General features: G+C 41.5%; 6 protein-coding genes and 1 long non-coding RNA gene across 8 annotated transcripts; 6 read left to right on the top strand and 1 right to left on the bottom strand.

Moving 5' to 3' along the window:
- Nucleotides 1-492: 492 nt before the first annotated feature.
- On the top strand, nt 493-2,836 carry gp1bb (glycoprotein Ib platelet subunit beta). The gene is made up of 2 exons (XM_030357776.1): nt 493-601; nt 1,726-2,836. Exon 2 carries the CDS (start codon nt 1,739-1,741, stop codon nt 2,351-2,353), a length of 615 nt encoding a protein of 204 aa, XP_030213636.1. The 5' UTR covers nt 493-601; nt 1,726-1,738; the 3' UTR covers nt 2,354-2,836.
- Nucleotides 2,837-2,861: 25 nt separating this feature from the next.
- On the top strand, nt 2,862-12,128 carry dhx37 (DEAH (Asp-Glu-Ala-His) box polypeptide 37). The gene is made up of 27 exons (XM_030357770.1): nt 2,862-3,050; nt 3,263-3,365; nt 3,452-3,621; nt 3,849-3,961; nt 4,083-4,458; nt 4,682-4,830; nt 5,114-5,206; nt 5,453-5,549; nt 5,700-5,813; nt 6,151-6,367; nt 6,488-6,586; nt 6,677-6,741; nt 6,982-7,123; nt 7,244-7,320; nt 7,796-8,028; nt 8,159-8,270; nt 8,417-8,523; nt 8,780-8,968; nt 9,474-9,598; nt 9,748-9,864; nt 9,955-10,127; nt 10,354-10,468; nt 10,628-10,765; nt 11,164-11,258; nt 11,349-11,422; nt 11,523-11,620; nt 11,746-12,128. Exons 2-27 carry the CDS (start codon nt 3,263-3,265, stop codon nt 11,820-11,822), a joined length of 3,468 nt encoding a protein of 1,155 aa, XP_030213630.1. The 5' UTR covers nt 2,862-3,050; the 3' UTR covers nt 11,823-12,128.
- A 555-nt stretch (nt 12,129-12,683) lies between these two features.
- On the top strand, nt 12,684-15,661 carry ufd1l (ubiquitin recognition factor in ER associated degradation 1). Its single transcript, XM_030359355.1, has 12 exons — nt 12,684-12,821; nt 13,057-13,189; nt 13,271-13,303; nt 13,397-13,518; nt 13,746-13,876; nt 13,975-14,047; nt 14,164-14,232; nt 14,357-14,425; nt 14,517-14,567; nt 14,678-14,766; nt 14,878-14,962; nt 15,133-15,661. The coding sequence occupies exons 1-12, from the start codon at nt 12,819-12,821 to the stop codon at nt 15,205-15,207; spliced, it is 933 nt and encodes a 310-aa protein (XP_030215215.1). The 5' UTR covers nt 12,684-12,818; the 3' UTR covers nt 15,208-15,661.
- Nucleotides 15,662-15,918: 257 nt separating this feature from the next.
- LOC115546116 (piggyBac transposable element-derived protein 3) lies at nt 15,919-18,460 on the top strand. The gene is made up of 2 exons (XM_030359789.1): nt 15,919-16,122; nt 16,598-18,460. Exon 2 carries the CDS (start codon nt 16,602-16,604, stop codon nt 17,946-17,948), a length of 1,347 nt encoding a protein of 448 aa, XP_030215649.1. The 5' UTR covers nt 15,919-16,122; nt 16,598-16,601; the 3' UTR covers nt 17,949-18,460.
- Nucleotides 18,461-18,701: 241 nt separating this feature from the next.
- LOC115545641 (uncharacterized) lies at nt 18,702-19,809 on the top strand. Its single transcript, XR_003977133.1, has 3 exons — nt 18,702-18,816; nt 19,209-19,376; nt 19,494-19,809. It is a non-coding gene; the product is annotated as an uncharacterized LOC115545641 (long non-coding RNA).
- Nucleotides 19,810-19,921: 112 nt separating this feature from the next.
- Nucleotides 19,922-21,418, bottom strand: mrpl40 (mitochondrial ribosomal protein L40). 2 transcript variants are annotated; one of them, XM_030358993.1, is made up of 6 exons: nt 21,348-21,405; nt 21,216-21,245; nt 20,925-21,008; nt 20,687-20,842; nt 20,453-20,534; nt 19,922-20,345 (listed from the first exon to the last, which is right to left on the bottom strand). In XM_030358993.1, exons 2-6 carry the CDS (start codon nt 21,242-21,244, stop codon nt 20,118-20,120), a joined length of 579 nt encoding a protein of 192 aa, XP_030214853.1. In that variant the 5' UTR covers nt 21,245; nt 21,348-21,405; the 3' UTR covers nt 19,922-20,117. The 2 variants fall into 2 exon arrangements, with proteins under 2 accessions (XP_030214853.1, XP_030214852.1); XM_030358992.1 differs by having other exon boundaries at nt 19,930-20,345; nt 21,216-21,418.
- A 116-nt stretch (nt 21,419-21,534) lies between these two features.
- Nucleotides 21,535-25,767, top strand: acaa2 (acetyl-CoA acyltransferase 2). The gene is made up of 10 exons (XM_030358991.1): nt 21,535-21,779; nt 22,230-22,396; nt 22,771-22,899; nt 23,235-23,351; nt 23,479-23,626; nt 23,779-23,954; nt 24,555-24,684; nt 24,808-24,878; nt 25,070-25,224; nt 25,340-25,767. Exons 1-10 carry the CDS (start codon nt 21,764-21,766, stop codon nt 25,422-25,424), a joined length of 1,194 nt encoding a protein of 397 aa, XP_030214851.1. The 5' UTR covers nt 21,535-21,763; the 3' UTR covers nt 25,425-25,767.
- Nucleotides 25,768-26,215: the final 448 nt, after the last annotated feature.

Raw genomic sequence — 26,215 nt, 5'->3', positions numbered from 1 at the left:
TTTGTGTATTTATAGTTTTATGATGACACATGGAGGGGAAAGTGAGAATGGGATATTGTTTTTGATGGCACATAAAGATTAACATAGTAGGATGAAGAGAAAAACTAACCATTTACCATAATAGGACAACTTCATCTCAAAACATTCATGCTTTGGTGCATTTATATAAAGGACCTGCTGAATATGATGGCTTAAAAGTCGGTTTAAACCATAACACCGGCGGGAAATCCCTCTCCATATTTGACATGTACTCCAGCCAAATATGCTGATGCAAGAGAAGATTCATGCTGTCACCATGTCACTACCATAGGCGGTTTCAGACACTTCCTCTGTCTGCCTCAGACTTATGTATTTTTGTGTCTGTGTGTGTGTGTGTGTGTGTGTGTGTGTGTGTGTGTGTGTGTGTGTGTGTGTGTGTGTGTGTGTGTGTGTGTGTGTGTGTGTGTGCGTGGGTGTGATATTTTTGAGGAGACATAATTTACAGGGAGCTTTATCAGTAAGGGCCAGCTGTACGTCCCACAAACAGTGACAGACCTATCTTGTCAAAGAAAAGCTATAGGACGCACAACTGTGAAGCGACTGCATACGAAAACTCCAGAAGGTAAATAACTCTTGAAACATTCAATTATTTTGATGATATAATTACACTGACTTAACCATGATGCATACAAAGGTGTAGTTAATATTTGTTTAAGATGATCGATTGAAGTCCTAGTTTTTCCAAGTACTAGGTCAGTGCTTTATATTTAGAATACACATTTGCTTATTCTGTTTGATACACTTGTTTGGAACTACTGTGTTCAGGGTCACCATCTGGTTAATAATTATATTTCAGTTCTAGACGTGATATTTTTTCTACTTTGGTGTAATCCAGTTGTGTAATAAAACCGCACTTAAACATGTGATCATGCCTTATATCATTAATCAAACCCGTAGACGTTTTGAGGCTTTCATTTTACATTTAATTCAGTGATAACCCTCTACTAAACATAATTAAGATTTTATTATTTTCAACCAATATGTGTTTTTCATTTGGAGCATTATGGAGGAAACTCTTTATGATAACAGACTGCATTTATCATATGTGTTCTTATCAGTCTTTGACACGTTCCCTTGGCATCCTTTACTGGATGTATATACATCATACATCAATATTTGTTATTTTCCAGGATATTATATCTGCTTAGTTGTTAAATTCTCCTAAATTGTGTTGGTCGTATTGTCCCGTGTGACTGGACTCATCTACTAAATGTTGATCAACAATTATTATAAAATGTTCCTCTTTCCCTTTTCAACTATCTATTCTCTTCTCCCCTGTCCTCTTCTGACCTCTTCTCATTTGTTCCCTTCCGATCAATTATATTCTTCTCCTTATCTCCTCTCCTCCTCTCATATCCTCTCATATCCTTTCCCCTCCTATCTCCTCTCCTCTCCTCACTTCTTCTCTCCTCCCTTTTCCACTCATCTCCCTCTCTTTTCTTCTCCTCTCTTCTCCTTTCCTCCCTTCTCATCTCATCTCCTTCTCTTCTCCTCTCTCCTTCTCTCCTCCCTTCTCCTCTCATCTCCTTCTCTTCTCCTCTCTTCTCCTCCATTTTTACCACCTCTCCTCTCCTCCCTTCTCCTGTCATCTCCCTCTCTCCTTTCTCCTCTTTTCTCCTCCTCTCCCTCCCCCTCCTCTCCCTCCCCCTCCTCTCCCTCCCCCTCCTCTCCCTGCCCACTCCTCAGATTGAGCAACGACATGATGGACCTTTTGCTCTTCAGTTTGCTCTTCCTGCTTGGAGTCAAAGGGCAGGAGTCATCTGTGTGCCCTCACTCTTGTACCTGCAACCAGGGCCACGTCAACTGCAGCCACAAGTCCCTCACCAGCTCAATGCTCCCCTCCCATTTTCCGCCTGGTACAACCCGAGTCAATCTCAATAACAACCTGTTGACCATCCTACCCAATGGGCTGTTGGACGACCTGCCCAACCTCCACTCCGTCACTCTCCATGGCAACCTGTGGGTATGCGACTGCGGGGTGCTCTATCTGCGAGCCTTGCTGACCCGTCAGCCCAGCAGCGTTCTCTTACCCCTCAACGTCAGCTGCACTTCCCCTCCCAGCCTGAGTGGCAGGCTGGTGATGCACTTGACCGAGGAGGAGGTGCTGGAGTTTTGTCACTACTGGTACTGTGACCTAGCGCTGGTCTCCCAGGTGTGCCTGTTTGTGTTTATGCTGGTGCAGGGGCTGCTCCTTTTGGCCGTCATCGTCTTTTTAAGGAGGTTTGAGAGACTTTCGAGGGAAGCGAGGAGAACCAAAATGGAGACCTCTGCATTTGGCGAAAGTTTGATGGCGAATGAACGCGAGGCACTGTAGGAAAGCCGCACCTGATTCCAGCCTATTGGATCCCCTTATCATGCCTATAGCTCATTAAATAATGCTGAAGGAGCATGTTGTTGTTTTAGATGTTATAAAGGCCTTATATTTTGATTTAGGCACAACCAACTGTAACTCCAAAGTTGAGTCTATTTAGTTTATTTAATTCATCTTTATACATACTTATGTGTACACATTATTTTCCCAAAACAAATGTTATTATTTTTGGGAATCAAATAGCATTCTGTTACACTTGATGTACTGTATACTGCTTTATATTACAAGATATTTTTTTACTTAGATGACATATTTGCGTTGTGCATCATTACAATTCATTTCATTATCAAAATATTAAAAACTGTATTAAAGTATCACAGCTCTATATTCATATTTCATTTTTTTTTTTTTATAAAAAATCATATATATATATTTTACACTGCTGTACTCGTAATAAATTGTTCATGCAAGAATGTCAAATGGCAATCTGGTGTCTTGTCTTCTGTGATGTTTAATGGAAGCACATTTTGTAGCGGAACCTTTACATCGGGGTTGTTCGTTCGCGGACGAGTATCCGCTGGGGACAAACGTGAGATTTGTTTACACGTGAGATCCGAAGCCTGTGCTGGACTGCTGGTTCTTATTTCGTATACTATATATACGCTGTTGATGAAGTGTTCTGTGCTGCACTGAATAAAAGGTACACCTTTCATTTCTGTTTAAATAAAACATTACAATTCCGGTGTTTAGCGTCCTAGCAAACAATGTACCGATACATCTTACGTTTTTGTTGTATGGTTAACGTCACACATAATCTGGTCATGTTAAGAATTCCACACTGTATTAAATAGTATTATTACGCATACAATCCTCTCTGGTATATGATTGATTAACTCGCATTTTATGTCCAAGATGGGGCGACTGAGAAAGAAGTACAACTGGAAGGGAAGGCAACAAAATGAAAGTCAATCTCCAGGAGGCGATGGGTCGACAGATGTTGTAGTCGAACTAGGAGGTGAGAATTATGATATGTGATGGCACTACCAGAATGATGCCCTATGAGCCCATCACTAAATACTAACCCTGGATTCCATCCAACAGGTGGGGAGAAACTAAAGGGTGTGGATACCTGCAATGCTCTGGTCCTACCTTCCAACAAAGCTAAGAAGAAGACAGTTGCAGAGAAACCGATTTCAAAGAAGAAGCCCCTAACCAAAAAGCAGAAGAAACAGCTTGAAAGGGTGCTTGTTGTTAAGGAAAAGAAAGTCCAGGTATGTGATGGTCCTCAAGCAGGAATACCGTGCATCCATGTTCTTTGAGAAAAAAATTAAAATCATATCATAGTTTAGACCCACCCAAATACGTCTTATTTCACTCACACTGTGAACCTCAGGTTTGAACTCTGCTACTGTCTACTCGCGTAGCAGCAGCTGATACATTCTTGAAAGTGTGTACATAAGACCCATCAACATTTTCTCATGATATTCTTCTGATACAGAGAGCAGGCATATTGGCCAAGTTGGCAGAGTTTCAACTTCCGGAGTCTGAGCTGAAGATGCTGTACACCACCGCCAAACTGGGAACAGGAGACAAGCTTTACCAGAACAAAGGGTGTGTACTTATGCTTGTACATGCAACATTGATGATAGGACAAAAATATAGCAAGAATCAATACAATTCCTATGAGTCTACTGCGAAATTCGAATAGCAGCTTTTTGTTGACTTTTCTCAGGATGACTGATGAGGTGGAAGATGGAGGCACAGCGCCAAAGATAAGCAGCCTCAGTGGAGTGAACAGGAAACGCAAATGGAAAGAAGAAGTGGAAGAGGAGGCGGAGGAACAGCAGGGAGAGGAGAGCAGCGATGCGGACACTTCCTCTGACGATGACGATGATGATGGAGAAGAAAAGGCGGCACAATCTGAGCACCAGGCCTCCGCCGGCCAGGAGACAGACGTCAAGCAGGAGCCTAAAGGAGTAGAGGCAGTTGCACACAGCAGTGAGCCAAAGGAGGTGGAAAAGTCTGCTCAACAGCCAAAGGAAGGCCCTGTCAGAAAGCCATCCCAGCCGGCTGTGTTTGTTCCGGTTGATAGAATGCCAGAAATACAGGTACAGTGTCACTGCATGATCCACATCTCATCTGAAGTCCCTCCTTGACTCTTATCTGCCAAAATCCTAGAAAAAAATAAATTAATTTCAAAATTGCCGTTACACTTATTCCAACCAAATATCAAATGGATGCTTCCACTGCAGATTATTTAATTCATGTTTCTGTCATAGTGGTTGTTGTTTTTGTGCAAGGAGTTCATTAAAGGGTTTGCTTGATCCACAGGAAGCTCGACTAAGGCTTCCAGTGCTGGCAGAGGAGCAGGTAATCATGGAGGCTGTGAGAGAGAACCCTTGTATTGTCCTCTGTGGAGAGACTGGAAGTGGAAAGACCACGCAAATGCCTCAGTTCCTGTACGAGGCCGGTTATGCCAGGTAAGGGCCACCATTTTCGTGTCATCATCATTAATTATTATGTTATTATCAACCCCTTAAAATTATAGATTGGGATTATATAGGTCATATTTAAGTCAGGTCAATGCCCAAGAGCATATTTTAATTACTATATGCCACCATGTAACATTACACCATAAAAAATCATGATGGTTATATTTAGGCTTTATAATTAAGCCCAAAACTAACGTTGCCTCTAGAAACAGCCAGTCAATATCCAGCTTCACTCATCAAATCAGCATTTTTTTCTTCATGTTTTCTCCAGTGGAAAAGGGATTATCGGCATCACAGAACCCAGGAGAGTGGCGGCTGTCAGCATGTCCCAACGAGTGGCCATGGAAATGAACCTTCCCACACAGTAGGTTTCTTCTCCCCAAAGTTGTAGATCTAACGTGTTAAGGGTGTGCTGAAACCAATAAACATTGTATTTCTTTTCTTTGTCTTCTTTGTTGTTTAAAGTATTATCATTTAGTCAAAGAAATCTGGCTTGAGAATATGAAAGTAACACAATTACTTATTACTAAATATTGAGCACCTTTTTTAATTACAAATCCATTTGCCGTGGTGTATTTCTGTTCTAACATGGGGTGTGTTGTTTTTTTAGAGTGGTATCCTACCAGATTCGTTATGAAGGGAATGTGACCACTGACACAAAGATCAAGTTCATGACTGATGGTGTTTTGCTGAAGGAAATTCAAAAGGTAGGTTTAGAAATGATGGTTGGGAGCAACTTTGAGTGCTATGTATTGAAACAAAAGTGGAAACACTATCTTCAGGCAAATGAATGAAAATAGTAAAATTTACTTTTCAATTGAAAATATTCCTCATTCTTTATCTTCCTGGCTCTCTAGGATTTCCTGCTCCAACACTACAGTGTGATAATCATAGACGAAGCCCATGAAAGGAGCGTATACACAGATATCCTGATCGGCTTGCTGTCTCGTATCGTGCCGCTCCGAAACAAGGTAAGAGCGTTTCTAGTTATGCACAGACGTGACTTAAGGGATTCGATAGAACATATGTGGATTGCTTTTGAAAAAGTGAGTAGACCACTCTTCTGCGTCTCTCTTGTTCTTTTTTTGTAACCATGGTTGGCCTGCCATGGCTTTGATTATTATCTACTTCCATTCAACCATGCACTCTGTGCCACTAACAATACAGTCCACATCCCATGCTGAGCCTTTAGTTGACCCCTTCTGGGCGATGACAGTCCATCCCTGCTGCGTTATAGTGCGTTGACCGTCCCTGGGGATCTGCGCAGGGTCAACCTAACCTGTGTGTTGGTTGGGGCTCCCCCTCCAGAAAGGCCTGCCCATGAAGCTGATCATCATGTCAGCCACTCTGCGGGTGGAAGACTTCACGGACAACAAGAAGCTGTTCCCGTCCCCGCCGCCCGTCATCAAGGTGGACGCCCGGCAGTTCCCCGTCAGCATCCACTTCAACAAGCGCACGCCCATGGAGGACTACGTCGGAGAGATCTTCCACAAGACCTGCAAGATCCACCGCATGCTGCCGCCAGGTAGCCGCACGACCCTGCCCCGGTTAGGCACGCAGAGCTGGGTAGATAAGACGGGTTTCCTTCATTGGTGCGTTCTCTGTATGGCGGTGTGATTGACTGGATATGGACCTCTCCCAAAAGGTGGCATTCTGGTGTTTCTGACTGGCCAGGCAGAGGTCCACGACGTGTGTAGGAGACTGAGGAAAGCGTTCCCTTTCAGGCGGTCTACCACAGACACGGGTAAGAATAGGAACACACACACACACACACACACTCAATCCGTCTTGTTCATAACCAGAACGCCTCTAATCAGACTATTGCTTTGGTCAGGTAAGGAGGAGGAGACCTTCAAGGATACTAGGAGGTTTAAGAAGGACAAGCAGAAGCAGGCTGTGGTAAGACCATAAAACTCATTGTCCTTTTCAATAAGAATAACACGTTATTGGGGGGTGAGGGTAGGAGTTACAGAACCTTTCCAATAGGTATCCTTGAGCCCGATTCCCCATGCTTCTACCTGCTCCTTAATGATGTGCACAGGAAGTCATGTCTTATTCAGTCATCACATGTATGACAGTGGCCCCTGTGATGGCGGATGGACTCAAACACACTAGGTGCGTTTCCCCTCCGGTGCCCAGGCCCTGCCGCGGATCCACCTGGACAACTACTCTGCCTTGCCCGTGGATGAGGGCGACGAGGACCAGCTTGCCGGAGTCGATGACGACGAGTGTGGCTACGAGGGCTGCGAGCTGGACCTAGGGGAGGACGAGGGCGACCCGGGTAAGACCCACCGTGGACTAAAAGGACCCATCTTCAGAATTAATGATTCATATATGTATTGGTTAAATTTCTGTTTCTGTTGATTATATTAATGGAGGTTGTCTTCTTTTGTTTTTGTAGATGAGAAGGCGGATCCATCCATTCCCCTCTATGTCCTGCCCCTCTACTCACTCCTAGCCCCCGAGCAGCAGGCAAAGGTAAGCAGGTTGTCCTGAACACTTAATTACATAACGAGAAAGAAAAAGATAGGCTACATGGAGAAATATAACTCCTGTCTATAAAGCCAATATAATGTAATACACTTATAAAGCCGCCGATGATGTATCAATTTGTTCCTAATTCAAATATAAGCTTTGCTGACCTTTCTTGTATCTAAGCACATTTTGCGAATGAATGAGTTCACAAATATAATAGTGCCAGACAAGGAAATACTGCTAGGAATTATGTTCCCACATTGTGGGTTATTTAATAATTGTTAGTCATTTCTGGTCCTTGATTCTGATTGGCTCAAAGACGTTGTAAAATAATCTGTAAACCCTTCTCTGACTGCATAGCAATCCTTTTTTTATAATGAACGTGCCGCCGCTCTCATAGTATGCTAGCCTGTGTTGCTTGGCAACCATTTGAAACCACAGCCTCTCATTGCTTATTGCTTCCTCTCTACCTGTGCAGGTGTTCCAGGCCTCCCCGGCTGGAACCCGCCTCTGTGTGGTGGCCACCAACGTGGCCGAGACTTCCCTCACCATCCCCGGGATCAAGTACGTGGTGGACTGCGGAAGGGTCAAGAAGCGCTACTACGACCGCGTCACCGGGGTCTCCTCCTTCAAGGTGTCATGGACCTCCCAGGCCTCAGCCAATCAGAGGGCCGGCCGAGCTGGCCGCACGGAGCCGGGCCACTGCTATAGGTCAGGCACCGTACAATGTCGAGGTCACGCGTCCCGCCTCCTGCTCCAGAGAGTCCCTCTCTTCAGTGGCTGGCTTATTGACACGGGCGAATGTGCAACTACAGTATGTTTTTCTTGTTGTTTTTTGTAGGCTGTTCTCATCCGCAGTGTTTGGGGACTTCAGCGAGTTCTCTGAGGCGGAAATCACCCGCAGGCCTGTAGAAGACCTGGTTCTTCAGATGAAGGACCTCAACATTGATAAGGTCAGTGAAGAAGAAGAATCCAAGCCAGGCTTGCAGCCTCCACATTTGCAACAGAGAGGTCTTCCCTGTGTATTGTAATGAATACCTGTGTGTGTGTGTGTGTGTGTGTGTGTGTGTGTGTGTGTGTGTGTGTGTGTGTATTTCAGGTGGTGAACTTCCCCTTCCCCACCGCTCCCTCTGGTGAAGCCCTTATGGCAGCCGAGCAGCTGTTGGTCTCACTGGGAGCTCTGGAGGAACCGCCGCGCACTGGAAGGTAGAAGTCTCTCTTCATTTGTTTCCTCGCTTTCTCTCCCTCTACTCGCATTGAAATTGCCAAAGAAATGTACGCTGATGGAGAATGCCAGCCCATAATAGTCTGACTCTCGTATAGGCGATGAGGAAGTTAACGATGAGGCAGGATTGTATTGGTTTCCATAGCACTGAGTTTATAGAAACCACTATCATTGAGTTTCGCTCACACTATCATTATCACATTGTTTGACCCTCTTTCGAAATGTTCCATTTCCAAGGGTCAAAGACATAGAGCGAGCCAAATTGAGTTGCCCCGTCACGCCGCTGGGTAGGGCCATGGCCTCGTTCCCTGTGGCTCCGCGCTTTGCCAAAATGCTAGCCCTAGGGAGGCAGCAGGACTGCCTGCCGTATGTCATCGCCGTGGTGGCGTCCATGACGGTCCGGGAGATATTTGAAGACCTTGAAAGGTGGGCAGCTGCACGTCAAATAAATGTATTTATTTTTTGCATGGTTTGTTGGTTTTAATCTAGGGTTAATTAATCTAACGATTAATCAAATTCAAATCGAAATCGCGATGTAATAGAACGCGGTTTGCAAATCGCAAATGCTGCGATAAAAAAAATAGTGTTTTTCTGGTCCGTTACTGAATGGAAATCAGTACGATTCATTTATTTTAATTTTACAATTCAATAGTTAAATAAAGAAGTTTATAATAAAGATTAATCTCAACATATCTGCCTGGCCTAAAAGAAAGTTTTTATGTTGACTGCTTCCAATGTTGTGTTGGTCATACTAAAGAATGATTTATTTCTCTTTTAGTGAATAATACACAACATAAGGAACTTAATAAATTAAAAAAATCGCACATTAAATCGCAATCGCAATATTGGTCCAAATAATCACAATTGTTTGCCCCAATACGTTCAGCCCGAGTTTAATCGGCGCATCACCATTCTCTTCTCGCCTCCTCAGGCCTGCAGCGAGTGAGGACGAGAGCTCGAAGCTGGCCCAGAACAAAGCTCGCCTGATGCAGATGAGGAGGCTGTGGGCGGGCCAGGGCCCTTCACTGCTGCTTGGGGACCTCATGGTCCTGCTGGGTACCCAACATTTACTCACACGTCGATAATCTCATGCTGTTCACCCTTCTTTTCGTAGTTCATCGTTATGTGATTGTTGCATTAAATGCATATGTGACTTCATTTAAGCGTGTGTGTGTGTGTGTGTGTGTGTGTGTGTGTGTGTGTAGGTGCCGTAGGGGCGTGTGAGTATGCTGGCTGTACACCCCAGTTCTGTGAGACGAACGGCCTGAGGTATAAAGCCATGGTGGAGATCCGGCGACTCAGAGGACAACTCACCAACGCAGGTACAAACACACGCACACTATACACACGCACAAGCATGCACTCTATACATTAACACTTGCGTAACAATTGTTTGTTTATTATATTACCAGTGAACGCAGTGTGTTCAGAGGGGGGCGTGTTTGTGGATTCCAAGATGGCTCCACCAACAGAAAGCCAGGTGATTTGTTTGCGTCAGATATTGCTGGCTGGGCTGGGGGACCATCTCGCAAGACGCATACGAGAAGAGGAAATACTGGATCCAAAATGGAAGAATGGCTACAAGGCAAGTACAACGCCAATACATTGGGTATCTTGAGACTTTTGACCTTCTCACTCCTTTTTTTTTTCACTTTTAATCAGCTTAATATGTCTGAAAAGCGTCAATCCTTTGCCTTAGACCAAGAGCTTAAGGAGAGAAGGATATTTGGCATACTGAACATTTGATGCAAACCTGGTTTTATGCCTAATCATGGATTATAAACGAATCAGCTTTTTATTTCCGTTTCCAGACACCTCTTCTGGATGACCCAGTGTTCATCCACCCCAGCTCTGCCTTGTTCAAAAAACCACCTGAGTTCGTAGTCTACCAGGAGGTCATGGAGACGACCAAAATGTACATGAGAGGTAAATGTGGATGAAGACCTCCGTCTATTGCGGTGGTGTTGTCTAGACTCTAGAGCTCTCTGCTGTAGAGTAACAGAGAGGGACTTGTATGGTGATACACACCAAAATGTGTTGTACCCATTATGCTGAATTCAAAGTCCATCTGCTCGTCTTCCTCAGTCGTGTCGGCGGTTGAGCCGGAGTGGATCCCCCAGCTGCTGCCCCAGTACTGCCATTACGGACCTCCCCTGGAGACCCCGGCCCCATGGCTCTGTCCCTCCACAGGCACCATCAGAAGCCACTGCACCAGCACGTTCTGTAGGTCACCTTTCTCTGTAGCCCTGCTCCATCAAGTCCTATACCTTAACATGTCGTTCCCGACTGTTTTGGTCTCAGACCAAAACAGACCCTTTTTAATACGGCATCCATTACATCATTTTAACAAATACACATCTGTTGTTAATATCAACGTTCCAGTGAACGTATGCGCAAATTGCGCATCGCGCCACACTAAGTGATGAGGAGATTGCTTATGGCTACGAATCATTTCAACTTTCAAACCTTTAACGTTATTATTCATAAAAACTCCCGCTATCCCAAAAGCATGTTAGGCAACCCTATATATGCATATCAGGCAGCCCCAAAGTTGGGTCCTGTCCCCGCGGGGGAAAACGTAACCCTGTCTGCCTCTCCATCAACTCGGCTATCTTTTGCAGACCGTGTGGCGTGGCCGCTGCCTGCCGTGGAGAAAGCCTACCCAGAAGGCCTCGACCGATTCAAGCTTTTTGCCAAGTTCCTCCTCGAGGGAGAGGTACAGCAGCAGCACATCCGGCCCACCTCCAATCTCCAGAGCTTTCCTGCTTGAGCACCTTAATAAAATTGCGTCCTATTTATTTTGTAGGTGTGTCTCAAGCTGAAGAAAAACTGCAGCGTACTTCTCTCAAACCCTTCAATCATGATGAAGACGTGGGCGAAGTAGGTTTCAAAATGCTGTTGAATTATCATGCCCATTACTTGCTGCATGTACCTCTTGATAATAAAACAAATTCTGCCTACTCTTGCTATGCCCCTACAGACTGCAGCCAAGGACTGAAGCTTTGCTGGTAGAGCTGGCGTCCGAGAAAGTTGACTGCCGAGATGCCCTTTTGGCAGTTTGGAAGGAGAAAGAAAAATGTATGGTCAAAAGATAATTGGTTGTATTTGAATCTTAGTAGTCCATCATTATGTACATACCTGCCCTGCTTGATAATATGCCATCTAACTAAGCTCTTTTTTTCGTGTCCTCTCTTTCCTTTAAGTCCTCCTGTCTGCGTACTGCCAGTGGCTACCTGAATCCGTACATCAGGAAGTGGCTAAGAGTTGGCCACCTGTATAAAGGAATAGATCAACCTATTCAGGAATACAGCTGAGGATGATTCATTTCAGAGACTTCTGACCAGTCACCAAGAGACATGACACCCCCAAGTCATAATGAATTCCAGATCCTGTTGCCATTCATCAAGTGTTTCTCCTACTCCTTTTACAACTTCCTCTTAAAGTTTCACATTTTATATATCTGAATTGTACAAACAAAATGTTTTATCCCTGTTATGACTTCTAACTGTGTGTAACAGTAGACTGTTTTCAAGCCTATCAGATTCGGTCTTTGTAAGACCCAATAAAAATGTGGCTTTGAGTAAGATTGGGATGGATTTTTGTGTGTCAAGCATTTGCATTATACAACAATTGTTAAAGAAGAGCTCTCTAAATATACCAATATACCATACCGTAGTCAATTTATTTGATGGATTTTTAGCAAATATATATTGACTCATGGAAAGAGACGCTATTGGCAAGGTAGGAAGGCCTATGTGCATCAAATGTTCTAGCATCTGAATATAGTCCTTTAGGCACAATCTAAAATGATGCTTTGCTGAGTAATCTTTGCAAAAAGTATTTCAAAACTTTCTAAAAGGCTGTTTTAATATCATCAGTGGTGTGTTGGGAGAATTTTGATAATATTATAAGCATTACTTTAGCTATTGTATATTATATAGATGGTATTGTAATTGAAAACATTTTAGATCTACTATTATATTACTACTGTAATGTATTTATTTATATTTTTAGGCTAATTCGATTTACTACAGCTGTGTGTTTATAACTATACCAGAGCTCTTTAAATATTATAGACATTTTCTATGATCTATATACTATATCATGTGTCGGAGGCACCGATTGGATTGCAGTTGATGTCGTCACTTTTGGTTGCCGTTCACTTCCGGGTTGAACGGAAAACAACAATTGTATATTGGTCCGACTCTGTGTTGTTTCATATTTGGACCCAACAAAACAGCTTTACTTGAAGCTACCTCAACCCAGTCCGACCAAAATGGCAAGTACCCGTCATTATGACATCTTTAAACACTATAGTGTCTTAACATTGGAGATCCCAGCGCTGGACATGAGCAGAAGTGGCTGTTCAATCTGTTTCACTGAAAGACGCCCTGTCATGATAAACACATAACCTAATATTATGTGTCCTACCCGACGATATACCTTGTTCACATTCAGGTACACTGTGGTTTTCTTGACCATGAGTTTTAAAATATTTGTTCTCTTATTGACAGTTTTCCTTCAACGTATTCGACCACCCGATGCAACGTGGATTGCAGAATCGGTTCTCCACTCAGTACCGCTGTTACTCTGTGTCAATGCTGGCAGGTCCCAATGACAGATCCGACGTTGAGAAAGGGGGCAAAAGTAAGACCTTATACCTCATACCTATTCAACATGGACATTTTCCAAGAATGTGCCATAATCAATGAAACTTTTTCCCCTTAGTTATAATGCCACCATCAGCTCTTGATCAACTAAGTAAGTCCGTCTTCTATACACTCCTTTGACATAATAATATCACATTTCTTTAGGAATGTCCTAAGGGTTTTGCCTATTTCCTGTCCCATACAGGTAGGCTTAACATCACCTACCCCATGTTGTTCAAGTTAACGAACAAAAACTCTGACCGAATGACACATTGTGGTGTTCTGGAGTTTGTGGCGGATGAGGGAATCTGCTACCTCCCACACTGGGTAAGATATAGCAACAGGTCTGAAGTGAAGGTTGAAAGGACTTTGGATGGGATAGAATTGTCGGCTCATTTGACCAAATAAAACTCTTAGCTGCCTCGCTCTAGCCTGGTCAGATAATCCTGATCTTGCAAGTTTCACTTTTCATCTGGCCACGATACTGTTCAAATCAGTACAAAATGTTCGGTTGGTCAGTGACTTTAAGGGTTTTTTTCCGCTTGTTTCTGCAGATGATGCAGAATCTCCTACTGGAGGAGGGAGGTCTGGTCCAAGTGGAAAGTGTAAACCTGATGGTTGCCACCTATTCCAAGTTCCAGCCACAGAGCCCAGACTTCCTGGATATTACAAACCCCAAAGCAGTGTATGAGAATAGTGACATTAACGATCTAGTAATGCTAAGATAGGTCGTTAACATCTACAACATGCTGCAAGTGTTAAGCATATCTATTTGTTTTACAGGTTAGAAAACGCCTTGCGGAACTTTGCCTGCTTGACAACCGGGGATGTCATTGCCATCAACTACAATGAAAAAGTAATATATTTTTCTTGATGTTCATCCTTTTAATAATGTTCACCACTGTAATAATGGTAAAAAGGCCACCATGCAAGGGTAGTAAAACTTATCCCCCCCCCCTTTTTTTCTTTCAGATCTATGAGCTGCGTGTTATGGAGACCAAGCCAGATAAAGCTGTGTCAATCATTGAGTGCGATATGAATGTAAGACCATCTATTTGTTGGCCTTCACACAAATATATAATTATTATTAATAACACACACGCACACACGCACGCGCGCGCTTGAGTATGGCTATAGCTCAACTGTAACTTTTGATGTTGTTCAGGTGGACTTTGACGCTCCTTTGGGTTACAAAGAGCCAGAAAGAAGGCCTCCGCACCACGAGGAGCCTGTGGTAGGGAACCAGTGGGACCTTTTATGTGCATGTCTATTCTATACGTTTCCATCACTCACTGCAAGACTTGTGCTCTCATGTTGCCTTGCAGGAGGAAGAAGGGGATCCAAACAGCTATGCTGACATGGACCTGGGGTTCAGAGTGAGTATTGACAGTGGTAGTGGTGTGTGCTGAATTGGCCAATATGTATTTCCATGAATATACCACTACATTGCAAGTCTAACCTACACTCTGTTTTCCCTTGACTATAGGCTTTCACTGGATCTGGTAATCGCTTGGATGGCAAAAAGAAGGGCATTGAGCCCAGCCCCGTCCCCATTGATCCAAATGACATCAAAAGGTCAGACATAAGGCTTGGTTTATGCTTTAATGCTATAAGTATCATTTGTATCATTTGAAAAATAAAGAATTATGAATTACAAACGGAAATAAATGTCCTGTCCCCCAACAGAGGCATTCCTAACTACGAGTACAAAGTTGGAAAGATCACCTTCATCAGAAACTCAAGACCACAGCCTAAGAAACTGACAGATGATGTAAGAAGGATTTCTGTCTGTTACTCTCTGTTGACTAGCACATTAGTAAAGCTCCTATTAATCCATTTGGTTGATTTTTCTGTTCTGTATCAACACATTTCTAATTCATGAAAGCTGTGTCATTGAAATGTACTCATGCATACGATGATGTTGTTTCACATACCTTACAGGAGGATGCTCTGAGCAGATTCATTGCCTTCTCTGGAGAGGGAAAGTCGCTGCGCAAAAAGGGCAGGAAGCCGTGAAGATTTAATTTTAATATATGGAACTGGATTTTGTGTGCAAGCGCACCACACCTACACTTAAGCAATTAAAAGTGGTATTTTGAGACAACAGGGATATGCATTTTCTGTCCCTTTTTTTTTCATCAATGACAGGATTGCAACAATTTTGAATTAGGAATTACTCTGGCAATGACAAAAAACTGAACATGAATTTGTAAACACGATGAAAGTACTGCTAACAGCAGTAAATACTGTTTTACTTTACTTTACCAGAGATGTTAAATAACCTGGCCTTCATGTTTTTGATCTTTTTGAAACCCTGGACAATGGCTCTTCAACCACCTGAATGCTTTTAGTGCAAGAGATCAAACTATAAATAGGACTTATGAGTTAACATTGTGAGATTTCATTCCTTGATGTGAAATTATTTTCTTTTTTTGTTCATTTATAGACAAAATAAAGATGTTATTCAATATAAAATGTGTATGTTTTTTTTTAAATATATTTTGGTTTGTGGAGTGAGAAGCCTACCGTTAATAATGCATTTATATTTGAATCATGCTTTACAAAGGGCTTATCTTTTTGCCTTCCGACTCGCACGTGATAAGTAATAATACAATGACTTAAGACGTATATACACAAATTATGTACACTTGTTAGAGATTGTATGTGCATCCCTCAATTGAACTGCCTGCCCAACCGTTTGGTAGAGCACATTTTACGTCACAATATCTTATTGATAGGAATGTTTAACTTAATTCAACGTGATTGAGCCATCTCTACCATTCGTTTTAGGTATGTTATCCCAAAAACATCCACTAGATGTCCCTGTTCCAATAGTACGCCTTTTAAGTCTCACTCAAAACAGGAAATCTGAAACAAGAAAATAGTTCCCAACTCCCAACATGTGGACGGCTTTTGGTTAAATTTTGAAAGGTAGGTACATTTTTTCAACATATTATAGTATCAGAAAGCTTACTGAACAGAATGATGTTAAATTATTCCACAAAATGAACTCTTTTACATGTTTAATAATTCTTTCTATACTACATCAACCAAACGGTTGATTTGGCACTTTATGGTACACATAGAAAAATTAAGCTAATGTCATTTATAATAAACAATGTGCTATGAAATCAAAACCTTTTATCAGTTATTGCTTTAAATACTAAACATTTAATGTTATTCCAACATAAATGTGCTGAAATAATTTCTTAATTCTGTAGTTTTGACACTAACCCTCTGAGTTGTTTTCAAAATAAATGTGTTAAATATCGAGAAAAAATGTGTGAAAATCTAACTATCACAACTAATTCCAACTAAACCAAATTAATGATGCTGTTATACTAATGAATACCATTGTAGAAGAATGGTTTGTTATTTAATTTTTTAATTTGTTTTAAAATACTAGATGGATGCTACGGAGTTTCTACGGTGCAAGACAACACACTCTCCTGGCCATTGTACCAGAACGTCCTGAAGATTCTGATGCTGATCTGAGTGATAATGATGACCCAATAGAGGATCCGGAGTATCATCCCACACCAGCAGAAGTTGCTGGTGACAGTCCTTTTGAATCCCTGGAAGAAGAAGAGGCTCCCTCAACAAGCAGCTCCACCACACAGACGCCTGGTAAAAAAAGCAGAAAAGGAAAAAGCTCCCTAAAAACAGTTTCCTTGGAGGAGACAGGGGATACCTCTGACCCAAATTCGCCCTCAAGTCCAAACAAAGGCACAGAGATAATCTGGAAGCATGAACACATTGAGGAATTTGAGGTTCCGGTTTCAAGATTTGAACCCCCTGAGGCTGTACAGACACCCTTCCAGTACTTCAAAAGGCTTTTCACTGATGAGATGATAAAACATATTGGCCATCATACCAATCTCTACTCCGCCCAAGAGTTGGGGGATCCCATCAAGACAAGCCCTGAAGAGATACAAGATTTCCTGGCAATCTTACTCTTCATGGGTGTATTCACCTTCCCATCACTGGAGGACTACTGGCACGATGAGTCACGTTTCGACGTGATAGCTGATATCATGCCAAAGAATAGATTCCAGCTTTTACGCAGGTACATTCATTTCAATGACAATCAGCAGTGGAATCAGAGTCCAGACCGATTCTACAAAATCCGTCCCCTCTTTGATATGCTTCGAGAGCAATGCCTTCTGATTCCATCCACTTACAAACACAGTGTGGATGAAGTCATGGTCGCATATAAAGGCACAAGGGCTGGCAGTCTCCGCCAATATATGGCAAACAAGCCAGATAAATGGGGCTTTAAGATGTTCTGCCGAGCCAGTTCATCTGGCATCATCCACGACCTGCTGATGTACCAAGGGGCATCCACATTTTTCAATGTTGCCCTCAGTGAGCAGGAGCAGACGCTACTTTTGGGAGCAAAAGTAGTGACAACGCTATGCAAAACCATAGCACAGCCACGCCTTTCTGTCGTCTTCTGTGACAACTACTTCACCAGTTTTAACTTGGTCAGAGATTCCTGGCTGGTCTACAAAAGGGACTGTGGCCTACTGAACGAGAAACCCTTGTGTCTAAAAAGGTTTCGCCTGGCAGTCGCCCACAGTCTGATCCAAGTCAACATGCGCTATGACAACATGGGACATTGGCCACTTCACAGTGACAAGCGGGGGCGATGCAACCTCTGTCCGAAGGGTGTGTCAAGATGGAAATGTCAGAAATGCAAGGTTTTCCTGTGTTTGTCTGCAAACCGGGAATGCTTTGCAGCATACCACCAGAAATAAAGTGGATCTAATGCTCAAAAAGCATTGGTGCTGTTGCACTACAACACCGATGAGTTGTGTTGTTGAAATGTATTTGTGTCTTTCACAATGTGTTCCTTTTTTGCATTGTTTTCCAATGTTTAAATGCAATCCAGCAATGATGCATAGTATACTACTAGAAATGTGGGTATTTCTCCTCAAAAAGAAAAAAAGTGGATCTAATGCTCAAAGAGTATGGTGCTGTTGCATTGGTGCTGTTGCCCCACCACAGAGATGAGTTGTGTTGAGATAAAGAATATCAAAAGTGCAATGTTTCTTTGTGTTTTCCAATGTTTCCCAGTTTTTGCATTGTTTTCTAATGTTTAAATGCAAACCAGCTTAGTATTCAACTAGAAATTTGCATTTTTCGCCCCAAAAATAATTGTGCTGTTGCACCACCCACACAGTGAAAGTGTGATGAGATACGTTAGGGGTGCAATTTTTCTCCTGTGTGTTTTGCAATACTGACATATAAGAATAAACTGTATTCAATGCTAAAATATTTGACTGACTATTTGTTGTATTTGTCGGAGTTCCGGTACGTGACATCTTAACCGTTTGATAGAGGCTGATATTTAAAAAACTGTGGGTCCTGTAAGAATTAGAATATAGTTATTCTGATTATTATCAACCCAAGGGAATACAAAATGCAAAGAAATAATTTTTACACAGCAGCTTTCTCGGTGTGGCTGTTAAAGGGTTAAAACGTGTGTGCCCCCGTTCCATGGACCTGTTCACGTCTGGGGGTGGGCGTGTATTCCTTTCCGATTGGCCATGCAAGTGACGTCACATGTCGACAAATTCCCTTCTCGTTGAAGAAATGGAGAACAATGATGGAGTTCTATGGAGAGTATGCATTCAATCTAATACAAATACTAGTATTGTGTAATTGAGTAATGTTTCCGTCAATAGTTCTTCTACAAAAAGGCGATGTAAAGCCAAACAAGTTCGTTAGATATGTACCGTATGACCGGCTTACCCGCTAGCTAACAAAACCTTTGCAATTTGGAAAACAACACGGAGAGGGGACACTGGTTTAATGTAGTCCTTTTCTGTTATTGGACTTACAATCTTGGAATAGAATTGGGCCTAATTAATGGCCATGCACACTTATTGGCCCTTATTGAAAACAAGCATACAGAAAACTATTTATCTTGTATTATTATTACTTCATTGTGCCTACAGTGGCTACTTTATGAAGCTATTAGCCAAACATATTGTTCTGCTTTTGTTTGTCCTCAGCCACCACGTAGCTGTAGTGAATACTGGAGTGAGTTTAAACACTGTAAAAGCTTGAGGAACCGTTTTCAACACTACTATGCCCATGGTACATCACCGTCCTGCCAACAGTGGAAGGAGGACTACGACATGTGCACAACATGGGAGAAATGCAAGGATCAAGGAGCCAAGGTAGAGTTTTCCTTTGCATCAATTATATCACTACTTTGAGTAATGGGTTCAGTGTATTTTTCTTGAGTACCACAATCAAATAATGATTGCAATTTTGTTCATAACTTTATATTACAGGAGGCACTACGGAGCAGTGAAAGGAGCAGGTTGGCAGAGCAGAAGAAATTTACTCCAGTTTGGGAACTAAGAAGAGTCCCTCCAAAGGACTGGCATATGCCTCTCAACCATGAAAGGCCTCAGGATTCTTGAACATTTGTGAAAATGTATTTTCACTATTGTGGCCAAAATACATGTCAGATATTCCTTTATGTATACCTCCACTATAATATTTATGAAGTATGACTACCACCACCCAGGGTAACCCTGTGGGCTATGAGGTTTTAAATATTATACTAAATTCATATAAAATAAAAGCATATTTTACCTCAATTAACCCTTGACTTGTCATCTTTAAAATTTTAAATGCATTTGACAAATGATTTCAAAATAACATTCAATGACACTTGCAAGAAAATGTAGTTCCATGAATAGGCAACAGGATGCAATTCACCCATCACATTTGTATAAACTATTTATTGAGTTAGGAGTCGCATTTTATACAGGCATTGGAAAGTTGGGATAGACGTTGCAACATTATATACACACTTAGTGATGTTTTAGTAAAACATTTTAGAACAACTTTCCTGACTAGAGGGGCTAGGTGTAGAATCACACACTGACACCCCAGCAAACGTGCATTCATCACTGAGTGTAGACTTTGGTGATATCATGGTATTTGCCATCCGGAGCATCATATTTGGGCTTGGGTGGTGTGTAGCAGGGTCCCTCGTGACTAAAGGGAAAGACGAGTGGATCTGGTTTAATAGCTGCCTTGTACAGCTCCTCAGACTCAATCTTTAGTTCCTCCAGAGCTTCTCTTTGGGCATCCAGGGCTAGGTTTATAGCCTCCATCTCAGCCGTATGCTGCGCCTGCAAGATATACAATTGTCAAATATGAGCCAGGCTGAATGAAGTCAATGTTCTGCATGATCATGTGTTTGCATCATGTTGAACGGTAAAAATGTGCAAACAATTACATGCTTGAAACGAGACCACTCCTTCAACAGCAGCGCTCTGCGTTCACTCTCTTCGAAGGGCAGCCTGGGTTCTGAGCGTCCTCTATGTAGTGCAGATGAACAAAAAGTTAGAAAAGATTTTATTGACTCGCTTGAGGTGCTGTAGTTCTATGTAGAACATACATTATATTGATTTTGTATTGGATACGGTCACACAAATTCTAAATGGAACCAAGACAGGGGATATGTATGTACCGTGCTTCATCCAGGCACTTGGTTGGAGTGATGAAATCTTCTATGGGGATGAGTTCAGGTGGAACTTTCTCCAGCTTTTTAAGTCTCTTCTTCAGCCTCTCTCTTGCTACATGCTCTCTTTTGGGGTCTACCTTTTTCTTTTTTTTAGGTTCCGCCCTGAAACAAAGTATGGATCCATGTTTACCTTCACACAAGGCAATGACCTCAATACAGTGCATCCTGAATTCAGTAAACATACCTTAAAGGGGCAGATGTGTGAAGCGTCAGCACTGTGTTCGACCATGGGCTTTGCCTGGTAAGACAATGTTCTTCCACAAAAATACTGTAAAACAAACGGTGTTGCAATTAATTAAAAACACTCACGTTCCATATTGCAGTTTCAACAGAAGGTCATGTTTACATAAACGTTGAACTATACGAATGGAGGCCGCACAGGACAATGTTAATATGTTGATTGTGAAGATGTACGGAATGTAAGGACAGTGATGAGTAAACCAGTTTAACAGCCAATCAACATTGAAAAACTCACCGAGGCACATGGGTCTGTCGACATAGCATCCTACCCATACAACGTGATACAATAAGAGACATGTTTATTTATTTTTTAGCTAGTTACATTTAATTCGTAATGGAAACTACAAGAAAAATAAAATACATTTACGTGTATTGCTAAACTATCCTCTATCCGTTTATCCTTGACGGCTGGCTGCAGAATGAGCGCAGAAATATGACGTCAACAACTCAGTTTCGCTTGGACATATTTCAATGTGCTTCTTTCGAGTAATTATTTTTTCCACAAATACATTTTAGACACCCAAGGTTTTTTGTATAATTTGCATGGAGAACGATACAATGTATTTTTAAATCTTGATTTAATTATTTTCCAACTCATATTAGGAATGCCTGACGAAAGTTTTACTCGAATGTTACTCTACGAAACACAAATTACCCGGGATATTGAGGGGAAAGGTGAGCGCTGAATCTGACCATTGCCTGACTGTGTTCGACGGGTTGGAAGCTGGTTGAAATTGACACCCGGCATTATTTCTGTTCAATTCTCGGATTGTGCTGTATGCCATGGCGCTTCTAAGAGGTAAATAAACATGCCAGAGTAAACTTCAAATGCGCATCTATTTATTGTGATGTATTTATATATGCATGTAACTTTCAATGCTACTTCTATGCTACTTATGCAACAACGCAACATAACCTTCTACATGGATTCATAAAAATAATCGGAATCGATATAGCTTGAAAATGTATGTTGGGGTGTAAAATTTAATTCACTTATTTGTAATATAATAACTGCATTGTCATTTGCTAAGAAAAATAGGGGAAAGGTGAATCTTTATCAGGAACTTTGTAGTCATGTTTCACCTTTTGACTTTGATTACTTATCAATTACTTATCAAATTGGATGCACCAATCAGTTTTTTTAAATAATAATTGTATATGTTATAACCATTAATGTAATCTTCATGCTCAACTTTTGCACCTCGATAAGTGCCTTGTATCTCCAGTTGATACTGTTGTGTCTCTCCAGGTGTATTTATTGTTGCTGGCAAGCGCACTCCATTCGGGGCGTACGGTGGTGTTCTGAAGGACCACAGTGCCACAGATTTAGCTGAACATGCTGCCAAGGCGGCCCTGGCAGCAGGGGGGGTGGCACCAGAACTTGTAAACAGTGTCATCTTCGGTAATGTCATGCAGGTAAACCTGACCACTAAGCTATATATAGCATACATTCTATTCTAGATCTGAAAATAATGATCTCTGTCTAGCACTTACTGATTAACCCTAACCCTAAAGGAAGGGGTGGGATTTTTTCAGTTGGATACTTTCAAAATATATCTTATTCTGGCAGGTTTTTCCATATTGCATACTATTATCTGAATAAGTTAATTCTGATCAATTAAAGAGCAGGTAGGAGTTAGGCATCTTCATCAAGGATGCCTCCAGGCAGAGCTTTGGGCAGAGTTTAATCCAGTACCATTCAGCTGGGAGTCGAATACCTTTTATTCTGTCTTCATATTCTGTTATTTCCAATTCGGCCAATACATTCCCTTTGTTTTTCTCTGATTCAGAGCTCCGCCGATGCGGCTTATATTGCACGACATGTGGGACTGAGGGCTGGCGTCCCTATCCCTGTACCAGCTCTCACTGTGAACCGCCTGTGTGGATCTGGCTTTCAGTCAATCATCAATGGCGCCCAAGTAAGAACTTGTTTAATTGATTACGTTACAGCGGACCTTGATATCATTCATGCTGGTATCATGAATGATACCAATATCTGTTCAGTAGGTTCATCGTACCAACTGTTAAACGTATTTAGCATCTCAACAGTGAACCACTTTCACTGTTTAAGCATTGATGACTATGTAGTATGTATTAATGTCTCCACTCTTGGCAAAAATGAAAGTATGCATACAGCCCTTGTTACTACTTCGATACTAAACTATTTCAGTACACATTTGTCAAAATAATTGATCATGCAAGTTAAAAAAGCATAGAATTAGCATTCATATTGAACAATATGGTTGTTTTGTAGGAAATCTGTTTGAAGGAGTCTGAGGTTGTTTTGTGCGGAGGCTCTGAGAGCATGAGCCAGGCACCCTATGCTGTCCGCAACATACGCTTTGGAACCAAGTTTGGGGTTGACCTCAAGGTGGGTTTTTCTTTTTTTTCAACACATTTTACAGGAAAATATCCAATTACTTGTAGTATTTTGCAAAATGTTCATCTCAATCACTGTACCATTTAATTTTCCGTCAACTTTCAATTTCACCTTAAAGCTAGAGGACACATTGTGGGCCGGGTTGACAGACCTCCATATCAAGCTCCCTATGGGTATCACAGCAGAAAACCTGGCAGAGAAGTACCAGCTCACCCGGGAGGAATGTGATCTGTTTGCATACCAGTCCCAGCAAAAGTGGAAAGCCGGTGCGAAGGAAACATTAACTTTATCTTAATCTTTCATTACCCAGTGTGTGTTTTGGATGTCATCTAACTTGTGCACATTAAGCCCATGGCACACAGTTTTTCATTGGATTGTCATTGATGGGAAGTTAACTTAAATTCTTGTTTTACTGCAGGTCATGAGGCCGGACACTTTACAGCAGAGATTGCTCCCATCGACGTGAAGGCTAGGAAGGGTAAGGTGCCAATGACTCATGATGAGCACCCTCGTCCACAGACTACACTGGAACAGTTGGCCAAACTTCAGCCCGTCTTCAAGAAGGGAGGGACGGTCACTGCAGCTAATGCATCTGTGAGTTAGAACGCTACAGTACCTGTGATAGTGATTGTGATTATATAATATAATGAAGTGGTTCCGAACCTTTGCCTTTAGGTGCACAACTTAATTTTCAATCAAAACTTTTTCGTGGATCACCTCATATACAAATTGATATGATAAAAATGTTTAAAACACAGCAGCAGTCAGAGCAAAGAGTGCCCGCTCCCCCTTTATACAAAATTATTACCGCAAGAAAGATGGGCTGGTGGGGTACAGTGAAAATAAAAAGTTATCAATGCTGTTTATGCTTTCAAGTGTTTCCCCATGTTTTATATTATATTAAATATGATGTCAAAAGAGACAGTATAAAAAACAAGATCCATAATACTATATTTACTAAAATATAGTATTATAATTTAATTCATTAAATTATTTGTTATTGTTCTATATGGTAAAATTGTCTATTTCAAGGATAAAACAGACTTGCCCGAGGTTGCCCGTTATAAAGAATCAACGCTGATTTACGAGATGTTTATGGGAAAGAACTATTTCAGATAAATATTGGCATACCTGGAATAAAAACTATTTTATTCACAATGCAGTTTTATAACTGTTTATATTTCTCCTCCTCAGGGTGTATCTGATGGAGCAGCTGCTTTGGTGATTGCCAGCGAAGACGCATTAAAAGAACATAAACTGACTCCACTGGCCAGAATAGTGGCTTATCATGCTACAGGTTGTGATCCAAGTATCATGGGAATTGGTGAGTAAGCACTGATGTCAAATATGTCTCCCGAATAGATATTCCATTCCCATGAAAAGCAAAAGAACAGAATTAAATAAGACTTATTTGTTAAAAATGTAATATCAAATATAATTTTTGCAGGCCCAGTTCCAGCAATCACTGAAGCCCTAAGAAAAGCGGGCCTTTCTCTCAGTGACATGGATATTATTGAGGTGTGTTACAATACTGTGCCTTACTTATAGACATCTGAGCATTGACCAGAAGTCGTGCATCTCATTTAACCTCCATCTCCATGTATATCCATTCGATAGTAACTACTAACCTGTATGCATTGTGTAGAGATGTGTTGGCGTATCCTTCAGAGAGGTGGCTGTCTTTATAAGCTTGGTTTTGCTTTGCACAGGTGAACGAGGCATTTGCCCCACAATGCCTGGCAGTTGCTAAGGCCCTTGGACTGGACCAAGAGAAATGTAATGTCAACGGAGGAGCGATTGCTATCGGACATCCTCTGGGTGCCTCTGGAGCGCGAATCACGGCCCACCTGGTCCACGAGCTCAGGTAGCGTTGCCTGTGACGCTTGTATTTCATACTTCTGTGTTTGAATAGATATGCATTTAAGTGTTCTAACTAAGCTGAAGCTTGAAATATATACTGTTTTTTTTTTCTCTCGCAGGCGAAGAAATGGCAAGTATGCAATTGGAGCTGCTTGCATTGGTGGAGGCCAAGGAATTGCAATCATCATTGAAAACACTCCATAAAAACAACTGTTTGATGTGTTTTATAATGATCCTACAAATTGACCCACTTGTAATAATGATTTTTATTCAAAGATCAAGCTATCCATGAAAAATATGTTACAGTTGTCATTGCTACTTTATTATTCATAGATAAGATGTACTACCTACTAACTACTACCTCATGTATGTAGACTGTGCCTTCAGTACACAACAGAATGAGGTAGAAGCTTCGACATGTACAAAGTCTGTAACAATAGGCTTGAATAAATATGTTTCTGCCATGATATACTCCATGCATAGAAAATACTACGTTTGTATTTCCATGTGATACTTTCAAATAAATGTGGCTGCAATTTTAACATTGGCTTGCTTGTTGGCTTAATTGTTACTTATTTTGTATTGACATTGTTTTTTAATTTATGAATTTTGGTCAAATTTTTTGTAGGCCTACCATTGTGATTTATTAAATAACGTTTTATTGGGATTAAACATTTTAGGATTTCCTTATGTTAAAGGTGAGGATATTGGCATATGTTTTACTATTCTATTATTTTTATGTTATTTGTTTTATTGAACCAACATTGATTTTCTACATCAATAGAGTTCGACTGTTAAATAGCGGCGCAAATTGGTGGGCGCTATCCTGGTAATTTCTCTTCGTGAGAAATACGAGGTGGGGCGTGTGAGCGTGTGCATCGGTTGAATTGCGTGTGAGCCCATATAGAAATTAAATATATAGATTAATGATCTGGCACCAGATTGGTGCCTTTTATTATATAAAAAATGTGTTTAAATACACGCACATGCACACT

This window comes from Gadus morhua, chromosome 6 (genome assembly GCF_902167405.1).
Source record: "Gadus morhua chromosome 6, gadMor3.0, whole genome shotgun sequence".
NCBI lineage: Eukaryota > Metazoa > Chordata > Actinopteri > Gadiformes > Gadidae > Gadus > Gadus morhua.
Note: the sequence above shows the minus strand (reverse complement) of the source record. Positions and strands in the feature narration are given on the sequence as shown.